At 47.5% G+C, this 19,343-nt stretch overlaps 1 protein-coding gene across 1 annotated transcript in view; it reads right to left on the reverse strand.

Moving 5' to 3' along the window:
- LOC119397588 (maternal embryonic leucine zipper kinase) overlaps positions 1 to 19,343 on the reverse strand; it is a 154,563-nt gene that overhangs the window by 82,444 nt on the left and 52,776 nt on the right. Inside the window, exon 12 of the mRNA XM_037665016.2 lies at positions 2,601 to 2,673. Within this exon, the coding sequence (XP_037520944.1) occupies positions 2,601 to 2,673 (73 nt within the window). The remainder of the gene's footprint in view (positions 1 to 2,600; positions 2,674 to 19,343) is intronic.

Below are 19,343 nucleotides of genomic sequence, written 5' to 3' on the forward strand. Positions count from 1 at the left end.
AGATAGATAGATAGATAGATAGATAGATAGATAGATAGATAGATAGATAGATAGATAGATAGATAGATAGATAGATAGATAGATAGATAGATAGATAGATAGATAGATAATAGAAGATAGATAGATAGATAGATAGATAGATAGATAGATAGATAGATAGATAGATAGATAGATAGATAGATAGATAGATAGATAGATAGATAGATAGATAGATAGATAGATAGATAGATAGATAGATAGATAGATAGATAGATAGATAGATAGATAGATAGATAGATAGATAGACAGACGACAGACAGACAGATAGATAGATAGATAGAAACGCTCAAAGTGCCAGAGGTTCGCTAAGAAATGCTTCGCATTTAAAAATGGTAGGTACATGCGGTGAAGTAAGCTTTACAGGTACAGACCACGACGCTATGAATGCTCACAAGAAGCGCAGGTGGTGTTCTACAGCTGGAAATGAAGCCCGCACAACTTTCCTTAGCACAACTTGAGAAGTGATGCCCTGTGCCACTAGCTTCGGCCGTTTCCATCCCAAATACCCGTTGATGAAATCGCGAGATGGGTGCCTTCATGAGACAGTGGGACAATGTTTTCCCACGTTTTGAAGACACTCATGAGTCAATGCGACATATATGTCCCACTTTTTTTTTTCAGTAAACTACGGGCTTCATTTTGATGAAATTTGATTTATACTATTTCTTTGTAGCTTATATCAATATACCCCAGCCGGTTTTTACATCATCGTGTCAAAAATATAGACAAACCTAGAAAGGATTAATACGACGTTTATATAAACTACATCGTTTCTATTATTATGTTGAATTAAAGATCACGGCGCTGCGTTGTAGCACGCGAATATGCGCAAACTGCGAGTCATACAAATATAGGTCCATAACTTGTTTACATATAAAGGTGCCCATCGGTACAGCCTGTGCTCCTAGATGTTATGGATCTACTAAAAAGGTCGTTTTCAGAAACACGTCATGCGTGCAATATTCATTTAAAAAATGATACAAATGCGCGATGAAATAACCCACGCAAGAACACTGTGTGTCTTGCATAACACAGGTCGCGCCAATTTTCAAATCGAGACTTCCGAACAGCTTTCGAAATGTCACTCGTAGCGCACGCTCGAAAATTTTAACGCGCGCGATCGAGCACAGCACAAGACAAACTAATAACAATTGTCCATAACGTACACTGCGCCACTACAGACAGTGTTGTGTGTACAGGGTGTCGCAACCACGCCGTTGGGACGCTGACTGGTCAATCATTCGTTCGAAAATTATCTTAATTATAATTTCGCGGTAAAACGGCTGATACAACTATAGTGAAACTTCACTTGAACTAACTTCAAGGGATCCCAGGAAAAAGTTCGTTAAAGTGAAAGTTCGCTGAACTCAAATAGCTATGCGCCAACTTGCTATCAGGAGATAAAGAAATATCCGTTGTTGAAATGAAATTTGAACCATTTTATTTGCAATGCTGCTTATTGGAATGTTAATTTTAACTTCTTATTTAGCAGGTTTGGAAGAATTCAGTAATCTGTTGCTGCGCTTCAGCACTTAGGTCTGCAGTGGTCATTAATTGAGTCACCGTGCCCAGGCTCTCATAAACCCTCTCCGGCAAATCACTGGGCAGCGAAGCACTTCACTCTTCCCAGGTGCATCAGTGCTTCTTTAGCTGAAATTCTCGGTACTTCCTCTACAAGGGTTACTTCTTCCTTCCTCCCCTTCTTCCTGAAGTAGGACGCTCGCAGCAATCTCTTCTGTTCTATGTAAAAATTGTAAAGCTATGCTGCAGAAAGTGCGGTTCTACTTGTGATCAATATGACGTGGGAGGCATTGGACGGTGTCACAAAATATGTTCGTAGAACTGAAATGTGCCGTGCACTTTATTTCGTTAAACTGAAATGCGTTAGCATTGGGCCCAATGGCGCTTTGGCGGGGGATATAAAAAAAGTTCGTACAAGTGATTAGTTCGTTTAATCGACGTTCGTTCAAGTGGTACTTTACTACATCGGGGAGGAAACGTACTCAAAATTTGCGCTTCGTGAAATTCGTTACGAAAACATAAGAGCCCGCATCACGAATTTACCCCCTCGGCCAATTTTGCCGCACGTAATATTCGCGAAAATTTCTACGCGGAGATGTCGGTTCAAATAAAATGCAGCCCGTGCAGTTCCTTCTTTACCGATATACGTCTAACTATGCAGTAACCACTCGCGCGAATAGAAACTGCGATTTGAGACAAATGCAACTCGCGCCGACGCACAACGAGACGACTTGCCCGTGTAACCAAGCAGTCGCCCCATTAAATACAAATCGATGAGCTCAAATGTCTAGTTTTCCTCGCGCGTGCACCGCAAGAAAAAAGAAAACTTGAAGGACGCCTGCTACTCTTGTGTAACGAAGCACGAGGTCAGTAGCACCTCTTGGACGAGTTCGGGAAGTGCAGGCGAATCGAACGCTACACTCGTATGCGCCGCGGTATAGGGCAGCCCAAACTCTAACGCACAACTCAACTAGCGGTCCCGGAGGCTTGACATACGCGGAGAGAGCAAGAACCGAAATTAGTGTTCTCACGGGACTTACCTTTTGGTAACCGGTGTGCTCTGGCCGGAAACGTTTGCACCGTTGTGCGAGACCTGTAACCGCTGTGCGGGAACTGCAAAGACAGGAAAAGGCACCACGGCCAACGCAACATGAGAGCTGTGAAAACCTGGCTAAGTACAGGGTTCGTACAGGTTTCGACAGCCCGAATTCAATGGTTCTGTCAAGTCCCCGTCGAATGTTTCTCAAGGAAGCAAAGCAGCACCCAAATAGAAACGTTTTGCTATGCTTCCATAACAGTGTGGATAGCTTTATGAATTAAGAATACAAAAGTTGGCTTAGAGATGTCATATCTTGATCACATTAGGGTTCCTAACATGCACAAAACTCCACGGACGTCTCTTGCATTAGATCATTTCTTTTTTCAGTTCTCCTGTTTTACTTTTCTTCAGTCCTTGCGAAGCCGTTCAGTTTCGTGATGTACGAATGAGGCTTCCGCCTTTTCCGAATACAGTGGAATCTCGTTGATACGATTTTGCATAATACGTTTTTTTTTTTCCTTTTATTCCCGGCCAACATCCCTTTGTATTAAACGCATGAAAGTGCATTATTTCTATCACATTACTGCCCGAAATTGGATAATACGACCGCGAAAGTGGATCTTGACCGATATATCTAGAAATCCTACGTTTATTCTTCGGTATACTAGCTCAAACCGCGTTCCAACAAGCCACGATCTGCGCACTGCAGAGCAGCTGAGGCCGCAGCAGCGTCTGTTTTGCGGCGAAAAGGTCGCTGCCAGGCAGAGTAGCCAGAAGCTACCGCGCTAACAAGCAAAAAATCATCCCAAAAGAAGCCCCCCCCCCCCCAAAAAAAAAAAAAAAGGCGGCGCGGCTTTAGCGAGGAAGCCCGAAAGAAGCGGAAATTTAAATGAACTTTCCAGTATCACTCAAATACCATGGGAAGTTGAGAAAATCACGTTATTTCGTACAGCCAAAATATGCGCAACTATGAATGAAAGCACATACTTAATTTTTAACATTGTCTCCAGGGTAGTCTCCATTCGGTCGAACGCACGTTTGCCAGTGCGTGAGTAACGTTACTTGTTGATTCCCCCAACATATGTTTGATTCCAACGCTCAACTACTCAATGTCATCGACAAACGCGCTATTGGTGAACGCGATGATCACTGAAATAACTATATTTGCTGGAGAAAATACAAATAAGCCCAAAAAACGTGACAAGCGACTCGGCGAAAGAAGCAGCCCAAATTCGCTTATTATAAGCGGAACTGGCAAGTGTTCTGCCAATCGCGACCGCTGCGTCCAATGATGATGATGCACCCCGCAATGCACCGCGACATTTGGCGAAACGTAAACTACGAGTTGCGCACCGTGAAAAATATCAGCGGAGTCCTGCAGTTTGGCGGCAGTTGCGGACGATGGTGCTGACGACGACGACACATCGTCCGTAGAGAGTCATGGCGACCGGTGTTCAACAGCAAGCGACGCACTCGAACACCTGGACGCACTTGGTAGCTTCGTCGCGAATGCAGAGCTGAGTGAACAAACGGCAGCTTCTTTTCTTTTTTTTACTTTTCAGAAGAACTCACTCCTAGACGTTGAAAAGAGGAAAGCGCAGAGCGAATTGACCAGCTACTTCAATGTTGCTCAATAAAAGTGAGTTGCTGACGGAGTATGCATGTTTTTCTCCTTTTTGTAAAAAAAAAACTATTTGGTTAATACGATTTTTGCATAATAAGTTTTGTTTCTCGGTTCCCGTGAAAAACTCATCAACGAGGTTCCACTGTATACTGATCTCCTGAAGCAGCAAAATGCGAATGACTGCTCCAGACTTTTTGCCCCCGTCATGTTCAGAATTTGATGACTGAATACATTTTTGACAGCCTAGAGCAGTGGTTCACAGCCATGGATGTTCCAGGGACCCCTTGTGAACTGGTGGAAGTGATAAAGGACCCCTTGCAGTGAGCGAAAATGGGGAGGGGGATCATAAATCAACACGACATGCAGCGTGAAATAGGTGCCTTTTGTTTTTCGCTGGCAAATAATGGTCAAACTAAAATTCCACATCAATTCCATCTCAACAGTCTGTCAATAAGCTGTGCGGTCTGCAGCCACATTCAACCTGTTTCTAGCTATGTTTTCGCTTCAAACATGCAAGCCTGGAAAAAGTATGCTCGCATGCATATGTCGTAGAAAACTGAAACAAAAGCTTTATGGCCATCTCATAGAGAAGGGGAAACATATGTCAGCTCCGCCGCAAGGCAAAGGGGTTACGCTGTGAAGCATATCAAAGATCCGAAGGGGCCGCTGTCACGGGACGTAGTGTGCCGTGACTCCAAAAAAAAAAAAGAAAAAAAAAAGAAAAAAAAACGTGTTTTCATTTTTGATTTTGTTTTTTCTTTTTTTTGGGGGGGGGGGGGAGAGGGGGGGATGGGCTTCGCGGACCCCCAAAAAATGGCTTCGTGGACCCCCATTTGAGAACCAGTGGCCTATAGTCATCACGTTTCTCCTGTTTTTGAGCTTTGATATGTATTGAATTAAATATGAATTGGATTCACATCAGTGCGCCAAGCAAATTAGCAAATATCCAATAGGGAGCTTGCACGAACGGCGGCGACGCTATGCACTCTGGGTAGGCAGCCATTTTTTTGTCAGAGCCGACCGCGGAGTGCAGTGGCGCAGTCGTGTTTGCGAACGTTGGCGTAGCTTGCAGGTGTGATCAAGAGCGAGCGCGACGCTAATTCAACTCCAAGGAGCGTCGTGCACGATGCCAACTACACTGGAAGACTACACCGCAACGTTGTGCCAAGAAGACCGCGAGCGGTAGGAAGAAAAGACGAGACTCTGCGGGCTGCACTCATACACGCTCCGTCGGACGACTGTGTAAGCGATGTGAACTTGTGGCCGCGCGTCGACATCTCCGATGTTCACGAATTTCTCGTTTTGAGGACGAGATTTATTACCGGGGAACAGCTGAAGTCGAGAAAGGCCCTCGAGGGCCACTTTACGAGTCGCTGGGAGCCGTGGGCGAAGAAAGTCGCCGCCGACACCGTGATCGTCGTCACTCAAGTAAGACGTGTTAATTATTTGACTTTTTCGTAGGTGCTAATGCTGTGATTCGACCAGTTCAATAAGCGTACCATTTTACACACATGTTTTACTTCCTTGTTCTTGCCTCGATGCTCCTCTGAGCTTTCTCATTTACGCCAAGTGTAGCATAAATTTTACGGCACCTTCCCTTAAGCTCTTGGTGAGTAGGGGTTAATGCGGATCTGTCGTAAAGCCGACGCAAGTCAGCGCAGAGAAATAAACATCAGCACCTACGAAAAAGTCAAATAATTAACACGTCTTACCTGAGTGACGACGATCACGGTGTCGGCGGCGACTTTCTTCGCCCACGGCTCCCAGCCACTCGTAACGGCCCTCGAGGGCCTTTCCAGGCCTTTCTCGATTTCAGCTGTTCCCCGGTAATAAAACTCGTCCTCAAAACGAGAAATTCGTGAATATCGGCGATGTCGACGCGCGGCCACAAGTCCACATCGCTTACACAGTCGTCCGACGGAGCGTGAATGGGTGCAGCCCGTAGAGTCTCGTCTTTTCTTCGTACCGCTCGCGGTCTTTTCGGCACAGCGTTTGGGTGTAGTCTTCCAGTGTAGCTGACGACGCTTCTTGGAGTTGAATTTGCGTCGCGCTCGCTCTTGATCACACCTGCTAGCTACGCCAACGCTCGCAAACACGACTGCGCCACTGCACTCCGCGGTCCGCTCTGACAAAAAAATGGCTGCCTACCCAGAGTGCATAGCGTCGCCGCCGTTCGTGCAAGCTCCCTATACAGTCAATGCCTTTGTATATACAAAAGATCAATAAAAAAGAATGCGAGGGAGCCATTCACTGGGCGTCAGCAGCACGGTCAGTCTGTCTCGTGGACGCTCGTACGTAGGACAGACGGGACGATGATAGTTTAGCGGGCTTAGCGCAATAGCGGGATTGAAATGCGCATGCGCAGTACGCTAAACGACTCATAGCGTTTACCGTACCCACGCTATTTTTCAGATTTAGCGTTACCGTGTTTGCGTGGTTAACGCAGTGTACGTAAAACATAGCGGCGGTTTTGGACGCCCGCTTCGAACTGAATTTGGCATCGATGTGGATGGATCAACTTCTTCCGTAGCAAACGACTGTGTAAAATGGCTTCGCTTGCCTTCAGGTAGCTTCGACGACCAAGTATTACGGATAACTTGGCGTAGTTTTTGAGATCGCTTCCCGTTTCGAACGTCCCTAGGCCTAACTGGAATATCGGTGTAAACAACCTCCTTGGGTGTAAACAAGTCTGCAACATGAAAATTTTCGCTTTTGGTGCGTAATTCATATTTATTTACTTTTATTGTCACTAAATAAAAGTAGTAATATTGCTGCGTTCGGGGATAGAGGCAAGCATTTTCAGTTTTTTCTTTTCACTTTTTTTTACCGTAGTCACCCTTCGCTAGGTGGCGCCACCGTCCCAGCTTGGGCGCGTAAACGCTAACCCGCTAAACTAAAACACGCTGTCCGCAACGAACGTTTGCGGCACGGTAACGCTATTCCCTTAACCTCCGCTATCACGCTAACGCTAAACTATACCTGTCTAATGATCGCCCCCGTGAACACGCGTGCGACGTCCGAAATTCTACAGTGAGCACTCTTGCCGCGCATGAGGCAGACTGCGCATGCCGACCTTCAATCGAAGAATGCAGAGTGATAGGGCGGTATGCGGATAGGCTGAAACGAGAACTTCGGGAAGCCTTCGAGATTCATAAAAGAAATCAAGAACGTGTGAGCTCTCCTTCCGTTGCCCTTTCACAAAAAGAAATCTGTTTCCTGGAGGGTTGAGTGCAAGTGTACCGGTGAGAAACCTGATAGTGGGGGCGTTTCGCTTTGCTGGTGCTGTGACGTCACATATGTTTTCCTATTCATTGCTTGTCTAGTGATAAACTCAGTTCTGTGTATGTGAGCTTCTTTTCGTCTTCTGTCCCGTCTCGGCACGCTGTTTCACGCTTAAAGGGACACTAAAGGCAAAGAACAATTTATGTCAGAGTGAAAGCCCAATGTATGACAACTTCTAAAACGGCAATATTATCAACAGCAGTGCCCTACTTACCGAGAAATTAAGCTAAATGTATCACATGATGAGCGCCACGAGTGGGACATTTTCGAAGTGATCCCGATGACGTATGGAAGTCGGCCTACAATAAATCACTAGTAATCAAACTAGCAGCGCTAAAAAAAGAACACTCCGAGCATCAAAAGACGTAATAAAATGCTGTTTGTTCGTATCCGCTTGATTCATGGAAAACAAAACCTCCGTGGCGTTGCCATGGGGAACGGCGCGCGTGGTTCAAAGGTTCCGTTTTCGCCGAACTGCGCCTCGCCCGTCTCAGTGGGAGTTTCGGGATCGCGTACTGCCGTGCGTGTTTTGCGCGCTCGTGAAAGTCGCTCTGACAGAAAGTTCGACAAAATTCCGCATGCGTGTGATATTGCCGGATGCCCGAATGGTGCACAACGCCAGTGCTGCAGCAAGGAAACCGGTGTGTCTTTTCACTGGGTGCCGCGGAATGAACCCTTACGCTCGAAGTGGCTTAGTGTCATGCCATTGCACCAGTGTGCTCAACAGTCAAAACCTCTGCGTGTGTGCTCGCTGCACTTTCGTACTGAGGATTACGAGACCAACCGCAACTTGGTGAAGGCTTTGAATGTGCCCACCCGAGCAAGTCTTTGCCGCAGCGCCGTTGTTGCTACTGTGGGTCCCGCTACTTCCGCTCGGCTGCTACTAGCGTCGGCGGCCGCGCAGTATAAGCGGGTAACGTTGGACACGGCAGCAGTGACGTATGAAAGTCGTATTTTCAGGCGGAAGATTTGAAGCGCGCTAACGCGATGCGGACCACTAAAAACGTGATTTTATTTCAAAATAAGCACTTCCTTGGCACAAAAGCAGTACTACGAGGTTTCTGGACCGCTATTTCAACAATCAACGTCGACTTAATATTTGCCTTTAGTGTCCCTTTAAAAATGAAACTTCGACCTTGATTTTCTACTCTATTAATAAACCTATGATGGTGAAATTAATCACAATAGAGTTCTCACAGTACAATTTATGAATCTAAACGAATTCACCATTTCACTTTAGTTTCCTCTCTTTAAGCTTTGGCTGCATAAGGTCAGTGGATATTCCTTGAGCTAGAAGATGTATTGTTTCACTCAGTGCGCCGCTCGCCTTGAGGTAAGCTGAGAGAAAGTGGGAAAAGGTGGACCGACAGGTGGGGAAAGGAAATGAATGTTAGGATAAGGTGCGATGAAGGCAGGTTAAACACAGGAGGGCAGCCATCACTGAGCGCGGCATGTGCCCTCGGAGTTGGCCTGATGAACGTTTACATTGTCAATATTAGACACCGTATGCCACCAAGAAATTCAAGCGAAATCTTGAATTCTTGAAGCGAATTCTCAAAAAAATTCTTGGTAACACCAAGAAAATCAAACGTTTTCAATTAAAGGAGTACTGACACGATTTTGAAGTGCAGCAAAACGGACGTTTTTGGTTTCCTTGGCATGTAGTGTTAACGCTCTCCCCACACCGCATCCGGGAAACACGTATAAATATTTAAGTTTGATTTTAAAGTTTTCATCTCCCAGCATCTGCAAGGCAGCTTCACCGCATGGAGAGCCCTATGACGTTTCAAGTCAGCTCACTTGGTTTGCGAAATCTGGGTTTTGCATGCAGCCTAAATCACAGAAATCGCTGTCGGAGGCACTGGACGACAGTTCACTCATCATGCACCACGTTCGACTGACAGCAAAGGACAGCAGGTGCATATTTCGTGGGTTGCAGTCTGCCCGTGACGTCACAGGCCGACTTGACACGTCACTATGAAGCCGCCCTCTCGAAACCGAAACCGAAACTGCTGGTTGAAAGAAGCGGTATTAAAAATATATGCAATGCATCCCCAGGCACCACGACACTCTTTTTAGGGTTCTCCACACCCGTGCTTTCATTTAGAGCAACAACCAGAAAAATTTTAAAATTCATGTCAGTACTCCTTTAAAGAAAACAATTCCACGACCTTCAAGGGCCTTGAAAATGTACTTTTCTATTTCAAGGGTTTTGAAAGGCTTCAAGGACCTGTCGCACCCTACGAGTATAGACTTTCTCAATTCAACGGAAAGCGCGGCGGAGAGAAAGCCCCCTACTGAAATATTTCACGCTCGCAATCTCATCACCAGCCTCTCATGGCTACTGCAGGACGAAGGACTTCCGGCGATATCCAATTTATCCGGTCTTGCGTCAGCCACTCTCACACGAAAAGATTTCCCACGCATGCGTTACGCAATCTTTCGTTGAAATCCTCGCAAAATCAAATTGGCGTAACGAACCGGAGTAGGGAAACAATTCCAAAGTAAGGCAATGCATTTTTATTTTTGTATTATTCAGCGGGATGCTCAATTGCGTAACGCCCAAGTCTCTTCTTCCCTTGAACATGCTGGGTCCGTAACCATAAGCACCTCAAAACCTCCTACACCACCCCGCATTTGCCTTCATCGTAACACAAGCAAACCCAAGCTCTCCACAGAGCGCGGCGAGCCTGCATATTTAGTTCATTATAAAAGCGCATCTGGCAGTGGCAGGCGCGGAGCCTTGAATATCGCTCGCGTTAGAGCGAAGCAAAGCAATATACCGAAACATTGCTACGCGGCTCGTGACGAACTTGCTTGTGTGGTGAAACAATGACATAGAAGATGAGAATCCACGAAGCGGGCCACTTTCTTGGGCAAAAACTGACTGCTCTGAAGTTCGAGAAAGCAACCCCCCCACCCCCCAATTTATCCTTCGTCAGACGCTCGAAGAGCTTATTCACCGTGAGCGTTTCGAACCAATGACTTCCGCGAGATGCCCAACACGCACCAAAAGCCAACTTATCAGGCCAGCCCGAAGTGAACAGCATTCATGACTATAACCAAGACTGGAACGCAAGATAAAAAATTGTAGCGTATAGACAACAACGGCGGCATCGAGAGAAAAACAAAAAGCGATCCTCTCCCTCCTCAACCTCTTAAATAGTAGCAAGAAAAAGATAAATAAATCTAAGCCCTGTTTGAGCAGTACAAAGAAAGCGAGGCCCTAAAATCCCACCGCAACTTTCTTTTGCTACGTATCTTTTTTTTTCCCCTATCTCGAACGAAATAAGAACAATCGTGATCGTTTCAATCACTCTCGAGACAATGAAGGCAGCAAAACAAGAACCTCGCAGCGGGAGAGGAAGATCCCGGCGCCGCGAGGTTCCAGCGGCTGCGCCGAGAGAAAAAAGCGGCCGAAGAGAAAAAGAATCCTCGAAAAAGGCAGTAAACTGAAGAAGAAGAAGAAACGAGACGAGACGGGGGCATCCGTACACGGGCAGCCGCGCGTATACACAGGTTATTAATAGCGCCCGAATTACGCGTGACTCCAAGGAACCATTTCTCAACGAGTTCAGGCGCGCGCGCAATCCACAGCGCCAGGCCAACAACCCACGACCAGCGCAAACAAGCCCTTCGTTTCGCTGCAGAGGCCCGAACATTTTTTTGTTTTCCCTTCTCTCTTCCTCTCGTCTTTTTCCCTCATTTTCCTTCTTTTTTTTCCTCGGGGCTGTTGTGAGGCTGTTTTTTGATCCAAGAAGTTGGATGCGCGTCGCGGAATACCGCAGCTAACGGTCATCAAAGAGAGCGCCCGCCTCGGTGAGCCAAGATGCGCGCGCGGCGAACATCGTATAGCCGTGCAGCTCACACGAACAAAACAGTATACGCACGACGCGCGGTGCTCGCACAGAACATAAAAAGACGCGCGACGGAGCTAATGTGCGAACGCCGCATTATAACAGGCAGCCATATTAAACGCGATAACCACGCACGACTTTACGGTGGCCGCCGAATGGCTATATCGCTGTCGATCGTTATCGCACGTCAAGACCAAGCTTGTACGCAAAGCGCAGGACGACTAACCATTGGTTATGATGCTCAGTGCCCGGGCTGTGATACTTAGCGCCCGGACGTCAATGCGAATGTCTATGGAGAAACGAAATAACTTCACGCGAGTGAAGAACATCGCACAAACATTTGAGCGTATAGTGCACAACCCACCCAGGTGTGACGAAACGCAGCAAACGAAACTTGGCTAAGCACCAGAAACAAGAGCGAAGAAACTTGGGAGGGGACGCCCCCAAAACAACAGTCGTGCACTGAGCACATTACGTTTTAACTAATGCGGCCAGCCACGAAATTATACAACCTCCGAGATGCGAGGCACTCCTCCGCGGTGTAAAGAGGTGTTCACATTGACTATACGGCCCCCTGTTTCACGTTTACGTGCGTCAAGATAACAACACGCGGGATAATCTCGCATTTAATCCCCAACAGGAATGTGTATTGGGGCGCGGACGTCTGGTTTCTGACATCACCTCACAATATTCACACTTCAGCCATTGAGATGAGAAACCACGCGGCACCGTAAACATTTAAGTAGTTAAAAAGCAACTCCTCTCCCACCCTCCCCAGAGTGCATCAAATAGAATGCGTTTACGTGTCATTATCACGATATCATTATGAGGCGAGCCGTATAGTTGGCCAAGTTTTGACCACCTACCTGGAGTACTGTAACGTGCACCGATTGCACGGTACGCAAGCGTTCTTTTATTCCACCTCGATCCATCATAATGAGACCGCCGCGGCCATTATCTGTATTCCAGCTTTCTCTTTCTTACTCGATCACTTTCTTTTCGGCAGAGCATCGAAGTGCAAAAAGACGTGAGAAAGTGGAGTTACGCCCACATCTGCCAGTGTGCGGCGTTTCCGGTAAGAAGGGTAAACTTATCAGGAGTTTAACCTCTTCACTACCTGCGTCCTTATTAATTAAGCAAACTACACAACAGCAAACAGCTCAGGGTCATTGAAAACCTGCGCCTTCATCGCCCAGAGTGCCATTTACTGGAATCCAGAATTCGCGCTTATCTGGGGTATTTTCCACTTTTGCAACTATAATGTCCCCGTTTGTAGACACCCATTCTTACCCTTCGAAAATGAAATTTTTGTTGCACTGTTTTTTTTTTTCCTTGTACTTGTGGAACCATTTAAAATAAAATTTTGCAAACTGCGTCTCTCTTTCTTGCCTATGTAATATTATTATTTTTTTTTCGTTGTAAATAGGTTTAAAAAGTACGCCGAGTCTCCTTATCACCCGCACAGTAGAATTGGCATATTCGTCTGCTCCATTTTGTCTAACGTGGCAACGTTTACCCTCGCATTACCGCTATTTATGAAAGCTGAACTCGGCGTCACTCGTTCAACAAAGCACGTAACAAAACTGCCAGAAACAGAACTTTCAGAAATATCGTTTAATGCTATAGCAGACTACAATTGATTGTGCGTTTAACGAAGTCGCAATTCCGAAGTATACTACGTCGGAACAACAGGAGGGTCGGCATTACTTAGCGACAGTAAAGAACAACCCGCGGACGTGTGTTATACCATATATAGAGAGCATTCAGTCGAAGCTGATATTTGTGCCTTACGCTGAAAAAAAAAAAAACAATTATAATCCCAGAGTCTGGTTCTTAACGTTACTTGATTCGTCGCTGTACATGCTGTGACCGAGCATGCAAAACACACGGATGGTATACCGACTGCAGTCATTATGGAAGTGCACGAGGTTAGAAGGAAAAATCGCGACGACTGCTGCGTACAAGATGATAGGCACCGACCTGCCCCGCAAACAACTTGTTTCTTGTATAATGCGCGAGTGAAACGGGAAACAAAGAAATGCTACGAAGCGATGGCGCGATGAGAGGAGAGGCAAGCAAAAAGGAGACATTACACAACGCCGTTCTCGAAGCCAAATGGATGGATGGTGGGCGCGATATACGCTCGAACGCAGCCGTTCGTCTCCGCACGAGCACCGAGGAAGGAGCAAAAAGGGTAGGGGGGGGTGCGCCGCAGCTAGTCTCTGCCGAACCTCGCGAAGCAAACAATGCGTCGGACCCCGGCCACAACTCGTGTTTGTTGCGGCGCATCCAGCAGCGCGGCTCCTTGAAGAAGAGAGACCCATGGCTCGTTAGCTCGGCAGCCACTTAGCCAAACAACGGAGGCAGCAGCCCTTCTCTCCGCGGGATAGGGAAATCACTCGCGGCGTCCTGCATTGCTGGATGCTCGCCCTTTTCCGCCATTGCACTGGGCTGTTCGTGCCTCCGAAGCGCGCTTTGCCCTTTAACGCCGGGCCGCTTTCTCTCGAGTGCACGGAGTTTGTTCAATTAGCATCGGCTGTGGTCCCTCGACTGCACACTAACGACCGCGGTCGGGAGAAGTCGGGATTACAAAAAAAGAAGTGAGAGAAGGAGGAAATCAAGAGCAGCAGCTTGGCAGAGCATTCAGAATAGGGAGTGCGGGGTGTACACAAGCGGGCAGTCAAGCGAAAAGTGAACTGACGAGTGCTGCGCGCGCAGAGCGGCGGCGCATCACTGCTCGTTGCAAAACACGGCTCGCAACAAAGCTGCACAGAATGCGTACGAAAAGGTGCCGGGCAAATTACAGGCGTCAGAGCACGGCCTCGACGCCCCAACTCTGCAAAGCGACGCAAATGCACAGCGCTGCGGTGTATACCACTGCGGTGCTATAAATGACATTGCAAGAGCTGGTGCAGCTGAATGTCCGGGAACCGATGAGCAGCCTGTACGTACACCGTCGGCATGATAGGATCCGTAACTGCTGCTGCAGGAGCACCGAGTACCGCCGCATATGTTAGGACCGGGACCTACGATTTTGGTGGTGCGAGTGGTGCAGCTGGATGCGCCGCCTGTCGGATTTCACTCCGGATGACGTTTGCGAGTGGTGACACAGGTACCCGCCACGGTGTTCTAGTCTGCTGAGCCGAAGATCGCGGGATCGAATCCCGGCCGCGGAGGCCGCATTTCGATGGAGGCGAAATGCTAGAGGCCCGTGTACTTAGATTTTCGTGCATGTTAAAGAACATCTGATAGTCAAGATTTCCGGAACCCAAGAAACAAATGTTTCAGGCGACGCCTGTGATCGGTCAATAACGTTATCCTTAGCTCAAATGGCCACTTCAAAGGGGCCCGGCAACACTTTTCGAACGTACAAAAAAAAAAAAAATGTCGTTTATCTCAAATGGTCACTTCAAAGGGGTTCTGCAACACTTTTTGAAAATACCCAGAATTCAGTGCAGATCAGTAGTCGAGGCTCTTGTGAACGTGCGAGACAAATATAGCACTGCACGGCGCACGGAATTTGCACTTTCATTTCATGGACAGCCGAAAATGGCTCGCTCTCCTCTCGGGAAACTGAAACGGACACGACCAATGGCTGCTTTCATGATCGCGAACGCATCCTCGGTGAAGTTTATATTGGCAGTTTCGAGTTCAATAAACAACAGATATAAGTTTACCTCACTTCAAAAACACCGTAGTACGCCCTCTTAGTACTTCCCGTTTCGATCAATGGTCATCTGCTTATTTTGTTTCTTCCCGTGCTCATATGAGGCGGCACGCCGCTTAGTAAGGCCCGTGCTATTTCGAACTCTATACGGACCTGAGTTGGTCGCTTGCCTCGCAGTGAATTCACACTACCACAGTACTTACCGATTCATATCGTCAGTTCTAAATCCGCCGGCACGTTGGCCAGTGCAAGCTTTCTCTTTTACGTGCCTCGCAAGCTAGACGCTATCGCAGATATCGCTTGGTGCTCAGTTAATTGAAACTGCTGCAAAATGCGCTATCTGGGTTTCGCTACTATCCATCAGTCAACCTGACGCAGTACGACACCGGTGAGCACTAGGTACTCGCATTGCTTGGATATAGACGTTAGACTCTGCCCAGGCGGCGCTGCGAAAAATACCGCCACCAGCGCAGTCATCGCAGCCCTGGCGCTAACTGGGTAGTGCAAAGAGAGCTATGCGCAAGCGAATGTGCATAGGCCACAATAGAACCCCCCCCCCCCTCCCACTCTTTCATTGGTGTCGAGGCGCGGTTTCCTGAGAATCAAGGACCTGGAAAGCTTCTTCCACCAATCCACGCTTCAAAAAAGTAGGAAGCTTATCAAAGCGAACTGCGGGTGCAATGCAAAAGAAGTTTCAGTTATTTCGGTGCGCTGCCACTCGCAAGTACAAACGAGCATCGCCCGACATCGTGTTCGAGGAAAGCCCTCCGACGTCCGCTCTCTATAGCACCTAAATGCGTTAAATTTGGGTATATATACATAATGTCAAAGCGGTGAAGCACATACACGATCAAGTTAGTTCGCTATGTATCTTAATTACGATCAGTGGTACAAAGCTCGCTTTAACAGGGACGAATGGCCCCGACAATTTTCGCCTTTTCAATTGCATTATCCCTTCATCTCTCGCTTCCTGCGCTTTGGACTGTTTTATCACGTATCCTCGAATGTTATCTTGATGGTTGTCTTGCGTTTGTATATACTGCCAATGGGGATACGTGCGCGTCCACTTCGTCCACTTTCGCGGGTTAACCGAAGGCAAAACCGTGGCCTCCGAGATTAGCTCCGGCTATCGCGGAGGCCACGGGCAAAACAAATCTGGAGGTGGTCACGACCAGCATTTTGCGATCGTCTTAGCATCTCCTAGTTAAAACCGGAACTCTGAGCCTTCAAAACGTGCGTGCGCGATGCCATGTGGTGACAAGCATTTCTGATTATGGGAGGTCGCGGAGTGCGCATCACAAGTCTGCAGCTCACTGTGTTACACGGCGCGCACCGCGGACTACGCAAAACAATCACAGCAGAGTCACATTATCACACTTTCTCATGCGACCGGCTGCGGAGAATGCCAGTAATTCGCTTACCCAACACGCTCGCAACGGCACGTATACAGTGCCCTCGCCTTTCTGCTCCGTACGACAGCTATGGAAATGGGCAAAACTGAACACCGTTATTCAGTCCTTTACGTCCGTGGCAATTCACAACGCAACAGTAGCGTCGAGTGCGGCGTTTCTTTGCAGCGCGCGGAGCTGTCGCATCTGCTTTTGTTTTCGCCGCATTTCTTGCGAGTGATCCAGCAAGCACTTCACGGTACTTCATGGCGGTTCGGTAGCGCGTCCGACTAGAGGAAAGAAATTCATAGGTTTCTTTCGGAGTGTTATATGCGCAAACACACGCAATAATAACCTTAATAGTTGTTTCGCACTCGATAGTTGTACATGGTTCCACAGCAAACTTTGCAAGGGAGTCGGACTTTGCCCCACCCAACAGTGCTCCGGCGGCCACTTTCATAGGTGAAGAATAGTTATTTTTCCGAGCTTTCCTTGACGCTTCCGCTGGTTTCTTGTTACCGCTGGTTCTTGTTACCGCTTCCGCTGGTTTCTTGACGCTTCCGCTGTTTTCTTCCGCTAAGATTTTGCACAAATTATTTTCTGCATGTGAACATCGTCTGAAACTATAAGCTTTTTATGCGGTCTTAAAGGGACACTAAAGGCAAATATTAAGTCGACGTTGATTGTTGAAATAGCAGTCCAGAAACCTCGTATAGTGCTACTTTTATGCCAAGGAAGTGCTTATTTTGAAATAAAATCACGTTTTTAGTGGTCCGCATCGCGTTAGCGCGCTTCAAATCTCCCGCCTGAAAATACGACTTTCATACGTCACTGCTGCCGTGCCCAACGTTGCCCGCTTTTACTGCGCGGCCGCCAACACTAGTAGCAGCAGAGCGGAAGTAGCGGGACCCACAGTAGCAACAACGGCCATCGAAGCCATCGAAGCTTGCCGCAGTCCCGCAGCGAGCACACACGCAGAGGCTTTGACTGTTCAGCACACTGGCGCAATGGCATAACACTAAGCCACATCGAGCGTAAGGGTTCATTCCGGGGCACCCAGTGAAAAGACACACCGGTTTCCTTGCTGCAGCACTGGCGTTGTGCACCATTCGGGCATCCGGCAATATCACATACATGCGGCATTTTGTCGAACTTTCGGTCAGAGCGACTTTCACGAGCGCGCAAAACACACGCGGCAGTACGCGATCCCGAAACTACCACTGAGACGCGACCGCGTGAGCGAAGCATGCAGGGCACCGGACGAGGCGCAGTTCGGCGACAACGGAACCTTTGAACCACGCGCGCCGTTCCCCATATGGCAACGCCACGGAGGTTCTTTTTTTCCGTGAATCAAGCGGAAACGAACAAACAGCATTTTATTACGTCTTTTGATGCTCGAAAGGTTCTTTTTTTACTGCTGCTAGTTTGATTACTAGTGATTTATTGTAGGCCGACTTCCATACGTCATCGGGATCACTTCGAAAATGTCCCACCCGTTGCGCTCATCATGTGATACATTTAGCTTAATTTCTCGGTAAGTAGGGCACTGCTGTTGATAATATTGCCGTTTTAGAAGTTGTCATACATTGGGCTTTCACTCTGACATAAATTATTTGCCTTTAGTGTCCCTTTAAGTTACGCTGTATTTAAACTTTAAGCTCGGTAAGAAACTGACATATATACACTATTCCTAGATGGCGTGGGAAGCTGTAGCTGTCGTTGCGCAGCCATTTATTCGCATGTCTTCATCGAGGCTTAATCGTTCTGCAGAACTCGCTCGTGGATGTAAAGAGCCGATTCAGGCTCACTCTCGTGGCTTTAGAAAAGTAATAATAACAAAATGTAACCACCTATTCCGTTCCAACTTGCTTGGATTCACTCAGACTCGCGCAAGCTCCTGTTTACTCAACACGCGCCCACCTCACTCATAAACAGGGGTGGTTCCGAGTTCCACTGACAAATGAGTTATGCGCTTAAACAGCGCGCATAAGAACTTATTATAGGCGGCATTACGCATAGTGGTGTCAGGAAAGTGAAAACTTGCGACCGGAAAGAATGCGGGAACTTTTTTTTTCCCTACATCGTGGAGGGAGACGACGCTGAGCCGATTCTGAGTCGGTGCCCTACCATGCAGTCCATGCAGATTATTTGCAGAGTCATTATATTATACGCAGCTTACAAGTGAGTAAGAAAAAGTTAAAAGTGAACAAACTTTGCGTGCTTAAGATGTTTACCGCTAATGAGAGACGGGAACGGAGGAGAAGGAACACGAACAACGACCCGGGTGGTTCACGTTTTTCTTTTATCGTCGTCCTTTAGTAGCGGTAGACATGCCCCGTAGTAAATACCAACTAAGACAAATTCAAACCCTTCTCAAACACCTTGCGTAGTAATGACCAGCACAAAAGAACGTCGCACGACAAATGCTGGGCTAGTTATATGCTAACTGGTGCTAACACTGACTAGGTTATTCACGCAAAGAAACTAAACATAGTGATTTTGTAGCGTTTTAGGAATGCATCCGAAACGCCACAAGCGACATCGGCATCGCTTCTACCACAGCTGCCTAAACGGGCTTCAAATTGATTCCAGAGGCTATTATAAAAATTTGACTAATTAACTTTTAACCGAAAGAGTCAGACGATCAATCCTAATACGAGACTCGCGGCCCATTGTTTAATAACCATGCTTCCAGACCAGCAAAAAAAGTTGACGCAATTAATTTCTGCCGGAGTAATAATGAATGTCGACCAGTTTCACCTAGAAAACCGAAAGAGAACCGCCGAAGATAGCGCAACTGCAACACGCCCCCAGAAAGATGGCCGCGAGTGACGTGACTGTTCCCGCCTTGGCGTCGGGCGAGCATTCAGGAAGCGAGCGAGATTCGGTGGGTTGATGAAGACGCTTCCTCACTGCTCGCGCGACG

The sequence above is a fragment of the Rhipicephalus sanguineus genome, chromosome 1, assembly GCF_013339695.2.
Source record: "Rhipicephalus sanguineus isolate Rsan-2018 chromosome 1, BIME_Rsan_1.4, whole genome shotgun sequence".
NCBI classification, from domain to species: domain Eukaryota; kingdom Metazoa; phylum Arthropoda; class Arachnida; order Ixodida; family Ixodidae; genus Rhipicephalus; species Rhipicephalus sanguineus.